The sequence below is a fragment of the Chelonoidis abingdonii genome, chromosome 8 (genome assembly GCF_003597395.2).
Source record: "Chelonoidis abingdonii isolate Lonesome George chromosome 8, CheloAbing_2.0, whole genome shotgun sequence".
Classification (NCBI taxonomy): Eukaryota; Metazoa; Chordata; order Testudines; family Testudinidae; genus Chelonoidis; species Chelonoidis abingdonii.
Window position 1 is genome coordinate 5314983 of NC_133776.1, and position 22312 is coordinate 5337294.

Sequence of the window (22312 nt, forward strand, 5' to 3'; positions counted from 1 at the left end):
ATTCCAGCGCCTGGGCCCAAGTCTGATTTCAGTTATTTATGTTGGACAATTTTGTGTTTCATACATTCCCGGCTCGTCTTGTGCTGGTGTCTCTGCAGCGCGCCCTGTTGAGAAGAAAATTTTAGCCATCTGGCACAGCAGCATGGAAAAAAACGTACAACACAAACACACACACACACACACACACACATGCCCTTGCAGATTTAGAGAGACAAAAACCTAGCTGAGCCCTGTGGCTTTTGTTGAAGTCCAGGAGACATCCCTATGGAGTGAGAGAAGGGACTGTGAGAACCGCCTGGCTGAGCAGAGGACAGTTTCAGCACAGTCAGGTCTGTAGAACTGTAGCAGGCAGAGGAAGGCGTGACCTGCATGGAGAATGCCAGACAACTCCAGTCTCACACACACACACACACACACACAAATCTGGGTTGAACAAAGATAAGGCAGACAGCGGAGCGTTTGGGACAAGACAGCCTATACCAAAAACACCCTCATTCCAAGCAGATCAGAAAACACCAACAGCAGCAAAATGAGGTAAGCACCCATCTGAGAAACTGACAAGGAGATTCCCTTGCTTTTTGGGCAGGGTTGGGGAGGGGATTTGCCTCTGAAAAATACTTTACTTTGATGATTGCTTTTTTTTTTTTTTGATTGCTTAGTCTGCGAGGCAAGCAGCAAATAAAACATTGCCCATATCTCAAATCCATGCCAGTGCTGGGATTGCGTGCCGGAGTCCCCAGGAATTCTAGCTTACTGGGGGACGACTCACCATGCAGGCTGGCTTTTCTGGGTTGCAAAGAAAGCGCGTGATATCATTGCCGCTTAGTGCTTTATTTACACAGCGTTCGCTGGGATTCTGAAAAGTGTGAGTTTCAGCAGAGGCGTTACATACTGTACGTGTTTCTGTTTCTCTGTTCACACCAAAGCCATTTTTCTCCCTTTCCTGAGGATAAGACTTTCCTGGCATGGCAGAGAAGTTTCATCTTATTTTTCCTCCTCTGTTACCAAGAAAGCAAAGCAAAGACATAATAGGCCAAATCTTTAGCTGGTGCAAATTCACATAGCTCCATCAAAGTCAAGGAGGCTTACACGGTTTACACCAGCTACAGATCTGGCCCCAAAGATGTATTTCAACCAGAAGAGAAACAGATTTTCCCTTCGCATATTTTTGTGGTTTCGAAGAAGCCATCAGAAAGTTGCATGTTAAAACTCACTTGCCTTGGGAGAAAAATTGATCCAAATTTCTCAGTTCTTGTTAACTTTCTCTGCTTCTCCACAAAAGCTGAGGAAAGTGACTGTGGTACATAAAAGCACCCCAGATAGCTACTGCCCTGCTTTTAAAAGGACTCCGTCAGGTTAAAAATAATTCATAGATATAGTTTTAATTTCTTCCCTAGCATAGCTAACTCAAACCCTGATCTTGCAAACATGTATGCAGGCTTTGTGCATACATAGTTCTGTTGGCTTTAATGGCTTCTGAACATCAAAGCCTGAGTGCCTAGTTTTTAAAAATGAAATAATATTTTTAATGGATTTGACTTTTTACACAGTCTCTTTATTGATGCACTTTATTCACTTGGATAATGGAATTAAACTGCTTAGGTTCTGGTCAGTTTCAAGCACAGCAGAGGCAGAATGTCTTATGCCAAGCAGACCTCCTGTTTTCATTAGTTTGTTAAAAAAACAAACTTAATTATATTCGATTTTTGTGCCAGAAAAATGCACACGCCTGGGCATCAGGATGGCTGGATTATCAGCATTAATTTCTTGGGACCTGAGACAGGTGTAGAATCCAAACTCTGTTGTCACTTTGGGCAAGTCACCTAGGCCCAGAACCGGCAGGATGCCTGAGAAATGGCTGCTCACTTCCACTGATCTCAGTAGAAATTAGGAGCCTGCCTGCCTTTGAGGATCTGGGCCTTAACCTCTCTGGGCCTTGGTTTCCCCATCTGTAAAATGGGGCTAATACCTATCCTCCCACAAGAAAGAAAGAAAGAAAGAAAGAAAGAAAGACTCACAACAGAAAAGAGGGAAATAGATAAAAAATTAACTTTAGCCTCTCCTTATATAACATACACAATATGTCTGTTGTAGTGCAGTTATGGGGATATGTAGGCTTGGAGAGTCAGCGCTGGTCTACACTGGGAACTTACATTGGTCTAGCTACATCTCTCAGGAACATGAGAAATCCACACCTCTGAGAGACGTAGTTATGTTACTCTAACCCCCTGTGTAGACAGCACTAGGTTAGCCTAGTGTCTGCCTCTGAGAGAGGTGGATTACCTATGCTGATGAAAGAGCCCATCCCGTCCGTGTAGGGAGTGGCTGCAAGCCCTCAGTGATCCAAGTTTAGTGAGATGAGGGTAAGCAGTAATAATACGGTTTAGCTGTTATAGTCCTGATTCTTTCATTAAGCCTATTTAGAAAGCTCCATTGTTTTATTGAACTTTTGCATGTTTATTCTTCCATTATATTAAAATTTCCTGAACGAAGCCGCATTAGTTGCTGTCTGTTCCTAAGAAAGTGTTTGAGAGGAGGCCGTGTGCACAGACAGGAAATATTAAGCCGTAGATTGCACCTTGCACTGTATCTTTCAGACACTTGATTCCTTATTATCTGAGTTAGCACTGACACCCTCCTCCTCCCAACACGGGGATAGAGGACGCTGTGCTGCTTGTGAGCTGGGTGAGTCATCGCCTGGGTGAGATGAGGTCCAAACCTCTTGGGTTCATTAACAATCCTAAACATTTCTCATCAGAGTCAGATTATTCTCCCCAGTATCTCACCAAATTCCCATTTGGAGTCATTACAATCTTCCTAAGAAAATCCCCCCATGAGGGAGCCATTCCTGGTTTCATAGAGTTCAAGGCCCGAAGGTACTGTCAGGTCATCTTGTCCCACCTCCTACCCAGGAAAGACTGTTAAATTCCACCCCGTTACCCCTATCTTAATCTCAAAGGGCAAGTCAACCTTTCCAGTGCCATTGGCTGGATGCTAGTTGTGCAAGGCACCACCATGGGCCACATACAGAAATATGTTCTACAAAATGGCGGCCTTCATGAGGCATAACCTTGCACGTACGGTGAATGAGAGGTCGCGCCACTCAGGGATACCATTTCGTAGAGCAGGTCTGCTGAGGGGGCAGACATGTTCAGGGGCTGATGGAATCATCCCCTGGGTCAGATCTGGCCCACGGGCTGCCAGTTGGATTACCACAGGAGACTAAACTGCATGCCACAAGGAGGGAACAGGAGAGACCAAGGTGTGGCTAAGGCCCCTGCACTGGCAGGAAATTGTTAAGTGAGACATGCGCAGGTGATTTGAGCAGGTGAACCACATCCCATGCTGCATAGGAAAGTGAAAAGAACCTCCACGCTTGCCATCCTGAAGCCATAGTGTACCGGTCCCAGGCACTTTTCAGAGTAGAACCACCCTGGAATGCGGGACAAACCGAGTAGATTGTGTCCTCGATGCGTTTCAGCTTGGGGAAACATTCATTTGATCTTCATGTGTGTTTTGCAGGTACCTTCTGGCCTGGTCCCTTTGTGCCTTCCTATTTGGTAGTACAGCTGCCATTGAGTTGATGGACATGTTTGGGGAGATCCAGTCCCCTAACTTCCCAGATTCCTACCCCAGTGACTCGGAAGTGACTTGGAATATTTCTGTGCCGGAAGGATTTAGAATCAAACTCTACTTCATGCATTTTGACCTGGAATCATCCTACCTCTGTGAATATGACTACGTGAAGGTGAGATGCCGGAACTGCTCTATGCCATTGCTGTAGTGTGTCAAACCAAGAGCCAGAAGGGCATGCGGGTTGGCCGTGTTGGAGAACTTAGTGTAGCAGCAGCATGGGCGAGGAGCTTTCTTCATTTACAGGGCACAAGCGTTGCCTTTCCAAGTAGGAAACTAAGAGGAAGCTGAGTTGACGCTTATCAGCCAATGGCAATAGGGACCAAGGCAGATCAGGTGATGCTCTTTATTGGCTAACAGATATGTTGTGAGGAGGGACAGGCAGGATGTTCAGATACAGGGCTTAGACCCAAAGTGTGAACCTGAACCCAAACGCCAGCACACCGTGATGCCCACTAACCTGTGGTGGCAAATGTGCCAGGATCATGGCAGGTGGCCAAGATAATAGAGGCATGATGCCAAGGCCGGGACCATGCATAGAAGAGACCTTTAATTTAGAAAGGTTTTTTCATGTGCTGTGCCTCACATCTTGAATGCTAAGTGATCCTTGCAGGCTCCGCCTTACCCTCTAGTGAAGAAGAATCCTGTATCCAACTCAAACTGTATCCAGTTCAAGTCATTAGCTATGGGTTTGGGCTGCTAAGTCTGGATCTGGTCCCAGACTTCCCAAAGGTTGTCAGACCCAAAGGTTTTGTCTGGTCCATTATAGGAGCAGAGATTGGCTGTTAAAGTTTGGATCCAGACTTCCAGGCTGTCTTTTACAGTCACCAACATTGTAGGTAGGACTTTCTGGTTGACATCCCTCCGTGGGAGCTGTAGCAACCCTAAGCAGTCCAAGATTTCAGGCTGACACCTCCTCTGAAAGATAGCATCTCCAGCCACACCACATTTCCTTACTACCATCCTGGGGCAAATAGAGCTGTGCTGCCACGGAGCGCCACCAACTGGAGCAGCCAGTACAGACAAGGCAATACGTCAGGCATTAGCTCCCCATTTCTGTGCTGACCCTGGCCTATAGGTGTGGACATAGGTTACCATTACCAAAGGTTGTCAGTAGAGACGAGTCCAAATCCAACCTCCAGTTCCAAACCCACTGATCACTGAGATGGGAGGAGCGTGGATCTGTAGCTGACTTTCACGCCTTAGCCCCCATCTCTCGTTTCCAGCTCATTTCAATTTCTGCTTTGAGAAAACAAAACAAAAATGCTGGTATTTGATTTGCCCTGAGTTAGCTGTTGTTTGAACTGCTCCATCGTGCTGGCACTGCTTCCCTTACTAACAGCGCTCGCTGCTATTTGATTAGTCCTTTCTGCTTTTCCTGGCTGTCCTCCAAGAACAAGGGTCACAGACACATACATTGATATATAACTTTACAAAAAAACAATGAGTTTGAAGATAGAATTCACTGGAAACTCCCCAATTCCAAGCATTACCCTTCACTCCCTCCCCCAACCCTCACGTTCTTGTCATAGCAATCCCTTTTATTCGCACCTGGTGCCATTTGGCAGCAGAACTCTTCTTGCTCCTGCGTTTCCATAAGAAGCTGGTATTTTTCACAGGGATTTAAATCTCAGCTGTATAAATTTGCTCCAGGCTGAAATTTAGCCTGCAAAGCTTCAGCCAGGGAATTACAATCTTTATGTGAAACGCTCAGAAACATCCATCTGGCTGTTTTGACGGTGACCTGAAAACTATCCATATGTATTTAGATGAAATAATTACAAAGCTCTGAGTCAAGTGACCTGGCTAGAAAAAGTCAGGAGAGCGTCCAAGTGGCTGTGCGAATCTATGGAGATTTCCATCCCTAGTTCATCTCCCATTGGCAGATTTTATGAAGGGGGCATACGCTTTAAAGGCCCATCGAATGGGAGACTCTCCATTGATTTTGATGGATTCTGGACCAGCCAAAAAGGCACTGTTCAATGCACTCTACAACATCACCACTGCACAAACACCTGGGCTAATCCACTGTGACCATTATTGTAACACGGAAGAAAATCCTGGCTCGGGACAGGAAGGGGAAAGGTCATGTGGTGTGTCGGCCATTTGCCTCTGTTTCCCAGAAGTCAACACAACTGAGGCCAAGAGTCATATCAGCCAATAAGCCAACATGGGTGAAAGCCTCCTGATTGACAGCTGCTGAATTCAAGGAAAAGGATGAATCACCTCTGAGCCAATCAGAGAATATGTCCAAATCTCTGCTTCCTGACTGGCTCGTCAGAGGTGAATAACAACTTTCCTGGAGCTCTAAATCCATTCCTCCTTTAAAATAATTGTTGTCAAAACAATAAAGACAACTTGCTCCTCACAAGGAATTGGCAAATTAGACTAGTCAAGGGCACGAAGAATTCCTCCTACAGAGAGAGATTGAAACGATTGGGCTTGTTCCCCTTAGAACGGAGACATACAAGAGGGGCCAGGAGAAAAGTGCAAGAAATTACACACACCCGAAACTACATGAAAGGAACCTTCAGGCAGCAATCTCAAGCACTCAGAAGCTAGGAGATACCAGAATGAAGGTCTCCAGTGCAATCTTAATCCGGCCCCCTTGTACATACGCATTATGAAACCATATCTAATGTATGAGCACCCACGATTTTTTCCAGAGGAGCCCTGCCTTAATCAGTGCCCAGGATGGATGACGCTCACTCAATATTTTCTTTTATCCTCATTGTTCAGTGAGTGGTCCCGGCCCTTATTTACTGGCCCCCATTCCAACTCTGCTCTGAAGACAGAATAATTAATTTCCTCGTGGGTTTTGCCAGGGCGCTTACATCAAAGGGCTTCACAGACATTAATGGGTTTATTCTTCCAGCCTGCCTATGAGGTAGGGCAGTGCTATATCCCCTTTTTACAGGTGGGGAACTGTGGTGCACAGAGCCATTAAGGTCACAGGTGTTCACTGATTTGGGGTGGCCAATTTGAGCCCCCTAGGACCAGCATGAATCTGTCCCTTCTCTTCCAGCCGGCCCCTGCCTTGTTCGCTGCACACCTTCCAGCTTCTGCAACAGATGAGGTAGAGATCCTGTGAACAACAGTCTCCTTCCCTACAAAACCCTGATTCACCCCAGGTCTGTCCTGTCCCAAACTCTCTCCTCCCACACTCCCCCAGCTTCCTCCACCACACTGGATTAATCACAGCGTAAGGCCTAGGTACTGCTTAGTGGGAATGAGGTTAGTGGAATGTGGTCCTTCTGGGAAAATCTGGCTCAGTTCCAGGTGAACCAGTGCTGATTGGGGTGGTTTTGTGCATGGTTCCACCTGAGACTTACGCCTGCTCTACACTACGGGGGGATCGATCTAAGTTACACAACTTCAGCTACGTGAATAACATAGCTGAAGTCGATGTACTTAGATCTATTTAGCACACTACGCGATGGCGACAGGAAAGTGTCTCCCATCAACTCCACTTGCTCTCCTCATTCAGGTGGAATACAGGAGTCGATGGGAGAGCGATCTGCGGTCAATGCATCAGTCGCCACACATTGGTCCTCACATGTAGACAATCCCTAAGTGAAATGCCTCAACTTTGGTGGAATTTCTCACCTCGCTCAGACCCAGAACTTCCAAATGGAGCACCCAGGGATGTGACTCCGAAATAACAATAGGTTGGCATGATCTCCTACAAACCAGACTGAGCAGCTTCACACAGCTCAGGGTAATAGAACTGGAGGCAGGCCAGCTTGAGATTCACCGGAAGGAGAGTCAATGATATTCATTGTTTATGTCACCTCAGGGCACTTTACTGGCAAATTGGGAAGAAACAGCCTCATCCCCAAGGAGCTTACTGTGCTGGGTTGAGGTTTTCAGATCTAACTCAAGGATCAAGACACACAACTTCCATTTCTTTCAAGGGAGGGATTCTGCCAAAAGCCCCTACCTGGATTTGAAAATTTCACCCTAAGGCCGTATTCCTGCAGTTTTATGCACGCAGCAGGGGTCTCTGTGGTAGAAGTCAGCCCAGTGGATTTAATAGCAGGATCAGGGCTGAGGTTAGACGTTCCTGACATCGATTTTAATCTGGTAATTTCTTTATTATAATTAAGAGTCAACCATTTGAATGAGTCGATTGCATCACACTCTGCACCTCAAGAGCCAGTGTAACCCATATCCTCCCTTCCCAGGTCTTTGCATCAGCAGTGATTCAGGAAATCACTTAAGCTTGTACCTAAGGCCCATTGATATCAGTGAGATTTTAGCATGTGCTTAAGTACTTTCTGGAATTAGGGGCTTAGTTTGCAACCCCCACATGTTGCACATTGTGTAAATGTAAACAGGGCTAGGAGAGTCTCTGAGGGTTTGTCTAGCTAATCCGGAATTGCTTCCCATGTGAACACTCTAGTCCAGAATAAAAATCACTCTGGATTGGGAATAAGTAGTGCAGTCACCAAATTTATTCTGCGAGAGTTATTCTGGTCAATCTCCCCATGTAGACAGGCCCATACTGTTTGTTCATGCAGCACCCAGGGCCAGCGCTACCATTTAGGCAGCGTAGGCAATCGCCTAGGGTGCCAGGATTATTCGGGGGACGGCATTTTGCCGGGGGGCGGCAGCAGGCAGCTCCGGTTGACCTGCCGCAGTCGTGCCTGCGGAAGGTCCACTGGTCCGCGGCTCCGGTGGAGCTGCCGCTGTCATGCCTGCGGACGGTCAGCTGCTTGCACGGCTCCAGTGGACCGCGCGCAGGCATGCCTGCGGCAGCTCCACTGGAGCCACGGACCAATGGACCCTCCACAGGAATGACTGCAGCAGCTCCACCGGAGCCGCGGGATCAGTGTGGGGGGCGGCGAAATGGCCATGCACCTAGGGCATGAGAAACCCTAGCACCGGTCCTGGCAGCACCCAACACAATGCAGCTCTGAACTTCTGGGTGGTGCTGTCACACTGACCGACACAGGGGAAGGCGTGATTGTAAGATAAAGTCAGGAGACTTTTCATTGTTGAGATCAGGCCTGTCTCGAGTGGCTGCAGATTTTGCATTCACAACTAGATGCAGAGGCAAGAGAGGCTGATTATCTAGAAAAGGCCAAGCCAAAGAGGAGAGCTTTTAGGAGCATCTGGAGGAGAAAACCAAGGTGGTTAATCACATTGGATCAGGGAAGCTGCTCAACAGGGGTATCATGAAAGAAGTCGGTATTTACGTTAATCTCAGGAGGGGAAATCATTGCACTGTGATACTGACATGATTCCCCTAAGGCCTGCAGCTGCATTCAGGGCACGGAATGCAAAGGCTCAGCCTCGTGCTGTTTAAGGCACTGCGCTACAGACTCCAGGTTTGCTGTCCCTAGCCCACAAGGTGTGGAAGGAACTGGTGGAGACCCTGCTCTTGAGAGATGCGTCCAGTGAAGTATATTGCAAGACCACAGACTGGGCTGGACTGTGGAAAGGCCAAATGGTGCCCTAGTTGGTTGCTTGATTTTAGAAGTGTGTACAACACTGCAGAATGGATACATCTTGTGCCACGCTCAAGCCACGCGCTGCCCTCCTGACAGCATCAGTGAGTGCCCCTGTCCTGGGCACATATTTCACATTTCCATGGGACTGCCAGTGGCGGCTCCGGGCACCAGCGCTCCAAGCGTGTGCCTGGGGCAGCAAGCCACAGCGGCTGCCCTGGGGTCCTTGCAAGTGCGGCAGGCAGGGAGACTTCGGTAAGATAGAGTTGCTCTGTCTTTATTACTGGCTCCAGGTTTGTACATCTTTGCTTTCATCCCACTCTCCATTCCTGCCAGCCTGGGCTTGCAACGAGCACAGCTCAACCAGTCCAGAGAACCTGGGGTTGTAGCAAGAGTGAGACCCTAGCAATAGACAGAGGTTTTTTTAAAACATTTTCTAAACGATGGGCCAAATGAACTGCTGGTGAAATGGAATTGTGTCCGTCTACATTAGTGATGAATTTGTCCCTAACTGCCTAATTTGTATGTGCACATTTGCATGCTCAAGTGCCTATAAGTTCCAGCTTAGCACAATCACACACATATTTTCAGGACAATTTAGAAAACGTAGCCCACAAGATCTGTGTGCACCTAGACTCATCATTCAAACCATCTGCTGGGCTAGTGTAACAGCTGTGATAGCCAAGGAACTCCAGATTTAACAGCATGAGCGTCAAGAGGAGGCACCAGAGATAGTTCTCTGAAAACCTCTGTTCAATGTGCAGTGGCAGGTAAAAATGCAAACAGAATGTTAGGAACCAATAGGAAAGGGATAGATAATAAGACAGAAAATATCATAATGTCACTGCATAAATCCATGGTACGCCCACATCCTGAATACTGCCTGGAGCTCTGGTCACTCCCATCTCAGAAAAGACATATTAGAATTGCAACACGTACAGAGAAGGGCAACAACAATGCTCAGGAGTAGGGAACAGCTTCCTTATGAGAGAGATTAAAAAGACTGGGACTGTTCACCTTAGAAAAGAGATGACTAAGGGGGGTGGGGTATGATAGAGGTCTATAAAATCATGACTGGTGTGAAGAAAAGTGAACAGGGAGGTGTTATTTACCGCTTCACACACCCCAAGAACTAGGGGTCACCCAATGAAATTAACAGGCAGCAGGTTTAAAATAAACATAAGGAAGTATTTCTTCACACAACACACAATTAACCTGTGGAACTCATTGCCAGTGGATGTTGTGAAGACCCAAAGCATAACTGGGTTCAAAAAACAATTAGACGAGTTCCTGGAGGATGGGCCCATCAATGGCCGTTAGCCAAAATGGCGAGGGTGTCCCTAAACCTCCAACTGCCAGAGGCTGGCAGTGGATGACGGGATGGATCACTCAATAATTGCCCTGTTCTGTTCATTCCCTCTGAAGCACCTGGCACCAGCCACTGTTGGCAGACAGGATCTTGGGCTAGATGGACCATTGGTCTGACCCAATATGGCCGCTCTTATGTTCTTATGTCAGTGACTGGGATGTGGGTGGTCATGCCCATTGGCTAGAGCAGGAGTCAGGAGTTGGAGCTCGGGATCAGAGCTGGAGTGAGAGGCCAGAAGCCAGGAATTGGAGCCAAGGGTCAGCCTGGAGTCAGGCAAAGCAGGAGCAGGGATGGGTTCAGGGCAGAGGCAAGGAAAAAGCAGGCCCAGGAGCTATCACAACTGTGAGCAAATGCATTAAGCAGCTGCTAAACACTTCCTAACTCTAAAGGTAGTTAAGCACTGGAACAGGTGACCCAGGAAAGCTGTAGAATCCCCATCATTGGAGGCTTTCAGGAACAGGCTGGACAAACACCTGTCAGGGATGGTCTAGGTATGCTTGGTCATGAGTCAGTGCTGGAGACTGAACGAGACGATCTCTCGAGGTCCCTTCCAGCCCGACATGTCTAGGTTTCTATGGATAGAGACACAAACATTGAGATGGAATCTGGAACTCTTCCAGGCAATGGCTTTTTCTCTCAAGACAAGTCCCACATACTCAACGTAGGAGCCGCAGAACCGGGCTCGCAGAAAAGAGCAGCGTCCTCACTGAAGGTATCTGCGACTCTTTATCTGCGATGGACTCCATCCCCTCCAGCACATGGCGCGGTGACAGACCTCTGGCAGTAAAATAAACAACAAGGTCGCCCTCCCCAGTTAATATTTGCTGCTGCTGCTGAGGACTGTATACTTTTTCATAGATCATTTACATCCAGAGAGCCGACTGGTAATTAAATCTTGGCTGTTTGTTTGGAGTGTCCCTGTTCGGGGTCATTATGTCAACATTTTCACTAGAGAAGATTTGTCCCTTCGGGAAACATCAAATTACAGCGGAGAAATTCACTGCAAGAATAGGCTGAACTTAATTCTGCTTTTAAAAACAGCAACATTCTCTCTATTGTGTGTTAAATCCTCTTAAAAGTTGGACAACAAAATGCCATCGGCTTTTACTATCTTCTCCAATTCAGTCAACCTCGTGTCTGTAGTTCAAAGCCATTTGCACCCAGATCCATCAGGAGGGTAATGATTTATGAGCATACCATGGCATTTCTTCTTGGACAATTGCTGAGGGGACCAGAAGAAAATAGGTCTCCCTGGGTACACACTGAAGCAAGAGATGCAGCCCCTGCTCCATCAGATTTCATATTCAAGGCCAAATCCTCAGCTCGTTTCAATCACCATAGTTCGGTTTTGTTGAGCACTGAGACCACCCTTCGTATGGCACTGGTGGAAGGATAAACAGGGCAATGACACCTTGGAGATTGTTTTGAAATCCCCAAGTTAATGGAATTTCGTAAACTCCAAATGGAATTTGGTCTTTCCACTCAGCACTGGAAATATCTGCAGCAGAATAACAGCACAAAGCAGGCAGTCAAGAAATGCAGCCATCATTGCTTCCTTTGCCCTCCCAGGAATGCACTAATTGGACTGAGGAGAGCAAAACATACCACTTGTAATGTATATAAATGGCTCATTAGGCAGAGCAATCCCAGGGCAGGGCTGAAGGCCCTCTGGGAACATGACAGCAGGAGGGGAGATACCGACAGACTGGAGAGGGATATTCAATAGCATCTGCAGAGCTTCTCTGCTTTTAACGTGTACAGCCTTCTCGTCAAATAAGCCACACGTTATGTGGGATCCTCACAATGTCACCAAAGATTATTCTGAATATTAGAGATGAGGCCAAGTGGGGACATGAGACCCAAGCCCCCTCCCTCTCAGCAGAAAGTCAGATCTGAAGGATGTAGGACAGGTTCTCCTCTGCATCAGGAGCAGAAGAGCAGATCTACACTCCTGGAAATTTTGAGGAAAATTGGGGCTCAGAACCGCTGGCAGAGACCTACCTTCATTCATCATTTAAATCTGGCGGTTGGGAGGGGAGGTGTTGAGCTGACAGTTCAGCGTATGTTCTCGTCTCCTTGTGGGAGGGAGTTCCCCAGGCTACGTCCAACTCCTGGGAAGGTTCCTGTCTCCGACACGTGTGACCCTCCCCCTGTTGGCGGACAGATTCGTTGTTCCAGTGTAATGGAGCTGTGGGGGGAGACCACATTTGCAGAGGGGGTGGTGTATCTCAGGTAGCTACGGTCAATCCCACAGATGGCTTTGAGTACTGGGGCAGAGGCCAGGTGAGGCAGAGAAGAGCACCCGGGTGGTGCCTTCACAGTGTCAGCAAGCAGATGGGCTGCTGCATTTTGTACCAGCCGGAGCGTTTCCCGGGAGCTTTCATTCTCCATATGCTGCCTCTGCCTGCATGCAGATGGCTTTCTGCTTTGTGCAGCGGGCCCTGTCTGCAGCTGGCAGTTGCTTGGATTAGGCGGACACCAGGGCCAGCAGAGAACTGCTCACAGTATGTGAGATGATATATGCCCTGGTGCTGTGAGCACGGAGTCTCTGCCTGGAGTCTGGGTTAAATCTAGCCAGGGTTGTAGGTCAGCTCCACCTTAACATATTTGTCCTTCATTTAATCCGAAATCTAAAACTGTTATGGTCCAAATGCTGCCCCCTATCTCTGTGGGCTCTGGCAGAGGCCTATGTCACCAGTGAGCCAAAAGCCAGGGTCCCACAGACAGGGGCGCCCTGCACCCCGGGATTTGGAAGGGAGGAGCTAGGCCCGGGCTCAAAGAAGTGAGGCTGGGCCAGGGGAGCACCACAGTGAAATCCTCCTGCCCAGGAAGCAGGATGGCACGAGTCCCCAGGGCTGCCGCTGCCTTGAGGCAACAGAAACGGCCAGACAGAGATGTCAGGGGAATGGGTGCCAGGCCAAGCTCATCATCCAGCCCCCGCTCTGAGCCTGGCCCCTCCCCCGGGCACTGGGTTGCAGGCCTGGCAACCAAGGAAAGATTCGGCAGCTCTGCATGCTGGTGAGAGCGTTAGGAACACCTTAAAACCTCCTGCCTGTCACGCTCACGGTTTCCACCCACACACCCCTCACTCATACAAACACAGCCCTGTCCAACTCACAACCCCACACACGCCCATTCCCCTGACTTCTGCAAACACACACACACACACACACACAATCACCACACACACCCATTCCCTCCCTCGCACGCACGCACTCCTCACACATTCACTCTCCTCTCTCTCACACCTGTTGCACTCTCAGACCTCTTCATTTGGTTGGCGGGGGCCCCCGTGTCACACCCACCCCTGTCCGTATCCCAACAGAAACAGGAGCTCAGTTGCTTGGCCACACATCCTCACATTCCCAGGACGGTCCAGATCGTCCAAACCCACCGGCATGCAGAGGCCTCTCCTCTGTGGGCCATGGGGAGCAGCCGTTCCAAGCCCCGACTATCCTCCAGAGGGAGGGAGATGGGAAGATCAGGGCAGTTTCAGTGCTGATCAGGGGCGGCTCTAGACATTTCGCCGCCCCAAGCACGGCGGCATGCTGCGGGGGGCGCTTTACCAGTCGCCGGTCCCGCGGCTCTGGTGGACCCTCCGCAGGCACGCCGCCGAAGGCAGCCTGCCTGCCGCTGTCCCAGTGACTGGCAGAGAGCTCCCCGTGGCATGCCGCCCCAGGCACGTGCTTGGCATGCTGGGGCCTGGAGCCGCCCCTGGTGCTGATCCATCCTCTGGGCAATGGGGGTGGCTTCTTTAGTCTTCCCCTTAATAGAATTCACTTGGCATGAAAGGGAGCAGCACTGGCATGAGCTGGGAAAGCAACATTCCTCCCCCCACCCAGCGGGAGGACGCAGGGGGGCTCTTCCTATTCAAATCTCCTCATAGGAATGCAGGCAGGGTGCTGCGAACAGCAGCTGGAAGGGGTTACAATGCACAGGCCAGCATGGAGCTGGAAGCCGAGGGAGAGGACAAGCTGACAACAGAAAACCACAGCACCAGGCCCAGATGGGTTTACCGCAGCAGCATTCATCTGGGGTCTCTCTCTGCTCTGTACAGCAGGCAATCTGCACACACGCTGGTTTTCACTGAGGGCCTGCCAGCGTCATTCCCAGCGTGGGTACACGTACTCCCACCGGCCGGATGGAGCAAGCATGCTAAAAATAGCAGTGTAGCTGTGATCTGCCTGAGCAGCCACCCCAGCCAAGATCCTAGGGGCGTACTCAGGGTGGCGAGCCCCTCCCGCAGCCTGTGCACCAGCTCCATCGGCGCTCACATGGGTATGTCTGCCCAGGATGGAAATTGTACCTCCAGCAAAGGTGCATGAGACCTTATTCCAACGCTGATATCCGGGTAATTAAATAATACCAACCTACAGAAACCCAGGGCTGACAATCATTTAAAATGATTCATCTGTCCCCCTTCCATGGAGAGACCACAAAGGAGAACATATTCCAAAGCATCCAAAGTTCCATTTTCAAAAGTGACCTGAAGGACTTTCAGTGGGACAGGGGCATCTAAGCCTTTTGAAATTGGGAACCGGGCTCCGACGTCACTTCAGGTGCATTAGAAAACTTGACCCCAGCACCTTTACCAAATGTCAATGAATTCAGCCTCCCTGTCCCACTGGGAGCCAGGAATTAGCTCCATTTTATAGAGGGGGACGAAGAAGCACAGGGTAATTTACCCAAGGCCAGAGGCAGAGCTAGAGCAGAACACAAGAGTCATCTCTCCTTTGCCACAATGCCTACAAAAAACGTCTCGGCAGTTAGGCGGCTGATGGACTAAGATCACTCCCTCTGGCGTTGACCAATATTGTCGCACTGTGGCCTTGGTCACCTCTCTCTGCCTGTATCCATCAGTATACTTAGACTGTCAGCTCTGCGGGGCAGGGTGGGTCATTTCTGTTCTGTGTTTGTACAGGGCCTTGCACAGTGGGGTCCTGGTCAAGGCCTGGGGTGCCCATGTGAGACCACGCTATGAATAAATAATAATCGTAATAGTCACTTATATATCAAACATATTCAGCTAAATGAAATTTCACTGAAATAGGCTGTTTCATCGAAGCCAAAATGTTTTGGAGAGACATATCGGTTCCAATGACATTTTCATCAGAAGGGTTTTGAGGTCCAATGCTCTCAGGTTATTTCTGAGCAGAGAGAGAGGGGGCGAATGCCATTCTGACACAATTCCATTTCGTGAAAAAAGTTCAAAGGGTTCTGGTTTTGTTCTGATGTGTAATGCAAACAAATTTTGAAACCTCAAGAACAGTTGTGAAATGAAATTGTCCTACTGCTGATGGCTCTAATAATCTCTGTGCATACCACATGGGCCCCAGGAGGTCAGCATGCAAAAACACAGGCATGCAAATTCAGAAGGGAAAATTTGGAGATTGGGCTGGAGTGGGACAGTGCTTGGTCCCATGTGTTTATTTAAAAAATCTCCCTGCCCCTATTCCTAACCTCTCTTTCGGATATTAAAACTGAATGCAATTCCACAGGCTCCTGATGCAGTTCAGTGACTTATCACACTTCGCTCAGCTGAGAGAGTCAAACTAGGCTGGTTAATTTCACTTCGGTTCCTCGTCAGTTTCACTTTCTGGATCTGGTTCATAGGACAAAATCGGTTGCATTTGGGTCTCCAACACTGCGGGGGAACGTACATCCCAACAACACCCCAAACACTTCTCAATTCAATTTTTAAAAGTAAGCCTGTAGAAATCTTTGGTTGGGTTTGTTTCTTTTTAACAAAATCTAAATGCTGGTCCTCCCTCTCCTTGATGGCCTCCCTTGAATTTGCTGATTGGAGCGCCCTTCGTTACTCTGCCTGGCGTTCCCCTGGCGTTCTGAAGAGGCTCCCAGTACGAAGTGCAGTGAAAGATTAAGGGCTGGTCTACACTACGGGGGGAAATCGATCTTAGATACGCAACTTCAGCTACATGAATAACATAGCTGAAGTCGAATATCTAAGATCGGATTAGTCACCCATCCTCACGGCGTGGGATCGATGTCCGCGGCTCCCCCTGTTGATTCCGGAACTCCATTGGGGTTGGTGGAGTTCCGGAATCGATATAAGCGCGCTCGAGGATCGATATATCGCGTCTAGATGAGACGCGATATATCGATCCCCGAGCAATCAATTTTAACCCGCCGATACGGCAGGTAGTCTAGACGTAGCCTAAGCTGTGCCTGTGGAGCTGATCAGCATATAGGCAGGAGATGGGTGGGGGGAATCTTCTAGAGGCAAACAGCTGTGACTATAAATTGCACATCTTGGCTCTAACCTTCAAATGATCTCCTCCACAGTCTGTCCTGATTCCCCCCTCTCCCAAAGCAGACTCACCTCCCCTTTTCTCTGTTATGTGTAGCTGATATTACCAGATCTTTTGGATGTCTCCCTCTGCCTGATCAGGTGGGTGAGGTAATATCTTTAGCAGGCCAACTGCTGTGGGTGAGAGAGAGAAGCTTTCACTTGGAAGACACAGAAATAAGCCCTGATTTCTGTCCGGGAATAGAACATACAGCAGTGTCCCTGACCCTGCATGTGTATTTCAAGCTAATGTTGCGTTATATCACTTCGATGGGACAGAGGAATTACCACTTTGCTTCGGATCAATGGCCCAGCTAATGCTGTCCTTGAGAATGGCTAGTACCAGCTGAGGTTTCAAACATCCATAAGGGATACTGATAGAACAACCTCGCATAGAGGAAGCTTCTTCTTAACCTCAACTGCAAAGATGTCATGAAAGATGCATAGCCAGGAGCTCTATGGGTGGGACAGTGTATGGGGGAAGTCTGCAGGATCCTTGCTAGCACAGGGCCTGGTAGGTGGTTAAGCAGAAGACTTCAGTCTTCAGGGATGTAAATCTGGCACCTTTCAATCTGGTGGCTCTTTGGCAGCCATCGAGAAAGGAGCTGTTGGTTTCTCTGTCTGCTTCTAAGTGAATAGGTGCCTCCAGCATAAATCTGTAAGTGGCATCCTGTTGTCAGGCTCAGCAGAGAGGTTAGAATCATAAGGAGTGGGCTCTCAATCTGTTCCCTGGTACATTAGCAGGGTTGGAGGTGAGTGGAAGTTCATCCAGACGCTGTGCAGATAAAGAGGGAGCTTCAGTCTCCAGCAGTGTCAATCTGACATGTTTCGCCAGCTCTTTATTCTCTAAAATATAGATATATCTTTTTTAATGAAAATAAAAATAATAATCCTATGGAAACTATTTTTTCATACCTCATGAGAGAGTCATTCCTCAGCTGTTCTTAAGCACTGTTAATTAAGACAACCTGCTGAACCATTTCAAGTGGTCACATGAGAGATGGCACTTGACTCTCAGCCTAAGCTTTGGCAAACAGAATGTCAGTTAAATAGGAAGGAGGACTTTATGTAGCTGCAGGATGAATCTGGGCAATGGGGCAAGCTACCAAGAACAGTTGCAAAGATGCCAACTTTGGAGTGCTTCAAAGCTCATCTGTTCTTCATCACTTGGAGACGCCTTTCTCAATGTTCAGCTGCAAGTGATTGGGTTCAGTGGTGTTTACTTACCCAGTCGGGGAGAAAAATTCCCTTCACTACAGAAATTACTGGGTGAAGTCTGGTGGCTTGTGCTGCATGGGGGGGGGAGGGGTCTCACAGGCTAAACATGGTGGGCCCTTCGGGTCTTAGTGTCTATTAAATGGGTGGTTTAGGAAGAAATCTAACTTGCCCTGATACAGGATTGACTAGAGACCTCACTGGAAGCTCTTCCACATCAAGCCCGTCTCCTCATTGATGCCTTTGGTGGCCTGAGCCCCCTCCTACGAGTAGAGTGTCAGCTGTGAATCCCGTGCACCATGGTGGCTGCCTCAGCTGAGCAGACTGGTGAGTCTCCAACCATGGATTGTGTTAACGGAGTCTTTCTTTGGCTTTTAATAGGTTGAGGCTGAAGACCAAGTTTTGGCAACTTTCTGTGGCAGGGAGACTACAGACACGGAGCAGACCCCTGGGCAACAGGTGGTCTTGTCTCCGGGTCCTTACATGGGCCTCACATTCAGATCTGACTTCTCCAATGAGGAGCGCTTCACTGGCTTTGATGCCCATTACACAGCAGTGGGTAAGGAGCCCCTTTGCAGAGCCCCTGGCTCTCCATCATTCTCTCTTCTTTATCCTCTTCTGATTTAGTCTGTTGCATGCACCATGGGCTGGGTAATAACACGAGAGGACTCCATGTTTCTAAACCTAAATTGGTTCTTTATTAGGAAAAATATTTACAGAGATGCTCCAACTGCAGCTAGCATTCCAACCACGTGCACACAGACTGACTTGCTGGTGCCTCTTCCTAACTCTTCCCCCCCTGCAACCTCTACTCCTCCCTCCAAGTTCCAGGCAGGTTTCTACAGAGTAACTGAAGCTTGTCAGGTCGGTGTCTGTTGCCCCTCAAAGCGCCCCCAGATTCTGGGAATCGGGGCTTCAGGCTGATATACCAGCCCAGCTCCTAAACTCCAAGACTGGCCCAGCATCACCTTTCCCTCTCATATGCTAAGGAATTCCCAGTGAGATTATCCTGCCCTCAGCCCTCAATTTTGGGGACCAGGCTTCAAACCCCTTAATCCACCCATGCATATCAGCTGCCATTTTGTTGATGTGGAGAGAACTTTTAAAGGAAATTGTTCCTTCTATTTATTGCTGCTTTGAGAGACTCTTACACCAGGGTGACATCATGCAGTTACTCCAGAATTATGCCAGCATAGCTGAGAGCAGAATCTGGCCCCAAGTGTTTAGAAGGCAACACACAGTGATAAGAGCACTGGGAGACGGAGGAAGCAGACTAAGCATGACCCCTTATAACTATCATAAGCATAAATTCCAAATTCTGGACCTTAGCGTCCAAAATGTGGGTGCCTAGCATGAAACCTCCAAGCTTAATTACCAGCTTGGATCTGATATCGCTGCCACCAGCCAAAAATTCCAGTGTTTTGGCTCATTCTGGTCTCCCCAAAACCTTCCCTGGGGGACCCCAAGACTCAGAGGCCCTGAGTCTCACACCAAAAGGAAAACAACCTCTCCCTGTTCCTTTTATCTCACCCAGCTCCCTCCCTGGTTATCCTGGGCGATACTGTACTTAAACTCCTGAATGCAAAACAGAGAGGGCAATTACTCCCCCTCCTTCTTCCCTTGAGGCTGCACAGATTCACCTTCCGTAAATCTAACACAAAGAGAATTCCTTCCTTCGTTCCTAGCCTACCCAGAGAAAACTCAAACAGGTCTTAAAAAGAAAGCTATATAAAAGAAAGAAAACACAAACATGATCTCTGCATCAAGGTGACAATACACAAGGCTATTGCTTATAAGAAAATATGAATAAACAGCCTTATTCAAAAAGAAAACAATTTAACATTCCAGCAAACACACACATGTAAATACAAAAAAAAACAATAAAGCCTATTGTTTCTACTTTGTACTTAATTGGAAACTGAAGATTAGAAGCTTGAAGATAGAAAGATCCCTCTCATAGCTGAGAGCCAGACAAAAGACACAGACACAAACATTCCCTCCCTGAGCTCTGAAAAATCCAGTTTCCTGATTGGTCCTCTGGTCAGGTGTTTGGTTCCCTTCGTTAACCTCTTACAGGTAAAAGAAACATTAACCCTTAGCTATCTGTTTATGACAATAACACACATGCACACACAGCCCAAGGTCCCAACAGTCAGATTCCTGCCCTGCAGGGGCACTCCATTGATAGGCAGTGAGTTGCTGTTACTAACAAAACACTCGCTTTCTGCTGGATGTGTAAGGCTGTAGGATCATAATGCTCCAGCCCCCGACCCCTACGCAGTACTGATTGCCAGGGCAGGCCAGCTCCTCCTTTTCTCACACCAGTCAGCCCCGTGTTCACCCATCATGGGATGGTCAGATGTGGGCTATTGCTTCAGCCCATTACAGACGAGCCATGAAATCTGGACTGAAACCTTGTAGCCATTTGGTCCAAATGAATCCTAGCTCCTTCTTGTTGCCTGTGTCTATACGCCCCCTTGGGAGCAGTCCCGTGGGGGGGGGGGGCTCTCCCCTCTTGGTGCCTGCCCTTCTAACACCCTGATCTCCTCTCGCTCCCCTGCAGATGTGGACGAGTGCCTGGAAAAGAGTGACGAGGAGCTGGCCTGCGACCACAACTGCCACAATTACATCGGGGGGTACTACTGCTCCTGCCGATTTGGCTACATCCTGCACTCCGACAACAGGACTTGCAAAGGTACAGCCCGGCTCCGGGCTCTGCACATCTGGCAGCTGGGACAGCTCAAGCCGCGCTCTCTGCCACGCTGGCTGGGATCTTTAGCCCTTAGGGCAAACCTGCACTCCTTTGCCTGTGTCTTCTTTCCCTGCCCGCCCCCCCAGCTGGGACTTGGCCATGCGCTCTCTGCTCGGAGTGCCTGAGTGGGTGTAGTCAGCCAGCGTGGCCGGTTCACCTCTGCTCTTGGCATGCGTGACACCAAAATAAAGACTGACCTGGGCCCAAAGAATGCATTATCTTAGGCCGTGATCGTGCATCAGGACTGGCCGGTGCAGATTCCTGTGACTGTGCAGAGCTCTGCTGCACGCAAGGGTCTCAGCATGCTTGTTTGGAGCACACCTTTAAGGGGGCTCCCTGCACCTGAGCAGCCTGCAGGGGTTACGGCAGGGAAGGGCCAGTGGCTCCATGATGATGCAGATCCACCCGCCAACCTCCCTGGGAGTGCGTGAGGGCTGGAGCAGCGATGGGGCTGTGAGAGCAAAGCAGCCTGAGGATGGAGTTGTCCTTTCATGGATCCCCCCTGCATCCAGCACTTGTGCTCAGGATGCGCAGAGAGCTTCTTCTCAGCAGCAATGGACCCGATTCCCCTCTGACTCGCACCCACGTAACTTCATTGCCTCGGCGGCATCACTCCTGGTGGGCACAGGTGTGCGGGAGATCAGGATCCAGGCCGGAGGTGCCCTGTCAGCGAGGTTAGGTCGAGGTGTTTGGAGGGGAGATTGCCAGGTCTAGGGCTGGGAGACAACATGGAGCCCACAGGAGCATCAGCTGCTCTGTCGGGGTGGCAGGCAGGATTTGAACCCTGGGTTCCTTCCGGTTGCTCAGGGTTCCTGTGTGCCTTTCAGTGGAGTGCAGCAGCAACCTCTTCACCCAGAGGAGTGGGGTGATCACCAGCGCCGACTTCCCCAGCGCCTATCCCAAGAGCTCCGACTGCCTGTACCGCATTGAGCTGGAGGAAGGCTTCCTCATCAGCCTGCAGTTTGAAGACAGCTTCGACATTGAGGACCACCCGGAGGTGTCCTGCCCCTATGATTACATCAAGGTGAGCTGGCTGGGCTGATCTCTGGGAGATCTCCGGGCGTGACTCCCCCCACGTTACCTCACCTCCTAGCTCATCGGACCACCCGCCACCCAGGCTCAAGTGGGAGCTGAACCCACTTACAGCAGGGCTGAATATTTACTGCAGCTCCGCTCCGGACAGCTCCGGCTGAATTTAAGCCCTGGCTGCAAAATTAAAAGCCCGCCACTGAAGATTTGCTCAGGTTTTACTCAAGCAGACTCCCTCCATTCCCTGAGCATAAACGGAGCCCCACTCACCCCCTATTTGCAGCACCCCCTGCTAGTCCAGCACTGGAGCCTGTCTCACACCCCCAACTTTGCCCGTGCACCCCATTCCTGAGCCGTCACACAGCACCATGGCTGGGTCAGTCCTGAGTGTCTCATGGCAACCCCAGCCTGTGTGTGACCTTGAGCAGTGCGCCTCCTTGTCCCCACCAAGGCATTTCATAGAGGGGCTAAGGGTCTATATCCGCAAGGCCTCCGGGTAGTGAAACCTACCCGTCAGCCCCTGGGCATAGTGAGACCCACAGGCCAGCCTCAGGTTA

At 49.3% G+C, this 22312-nt stretch overlaps 1 protein-coding gene across 3 annotated transcripts in view; it reads left to right on the forward strand.

Moving 5' to 3' along the window:
• Positions 1 to 360: 360 nt before the first annotated feature.
• The window catches only part of MASP1 (MBL associated serine protease 1), a 69893-nt gene continuing 47941 nt past the window's right edge, over positions 361 to 22312 (forward strand). For all 3 annotated transcript variants that reach the window (XM_032777302.2, XM_032777300.2, XM_032777301.2), the window contains exons 1-5: positions 361 to 534; positions 3523 to 3748; positions 18356 to 18533; positions 20538 to 20669; positions 21554 to 21750. In XM_032777302.2, the coding sequence (XP_032633193.1) occupies positions 530 to 534; positions 3523 to 3748; positions 18356 to 18533; positions 20538 to 20669; positions 21554 to 21750 (738 nt within the window). In that variant the 5' untranslated portion in view covers positions 361 to 529. The remainder of the gene's footprint in view (positions 535 to 3522; positions 3749 to 18355; positions 18534 to 20537; positions 20670 to 21553; positions 21751 to 22312) is intronic.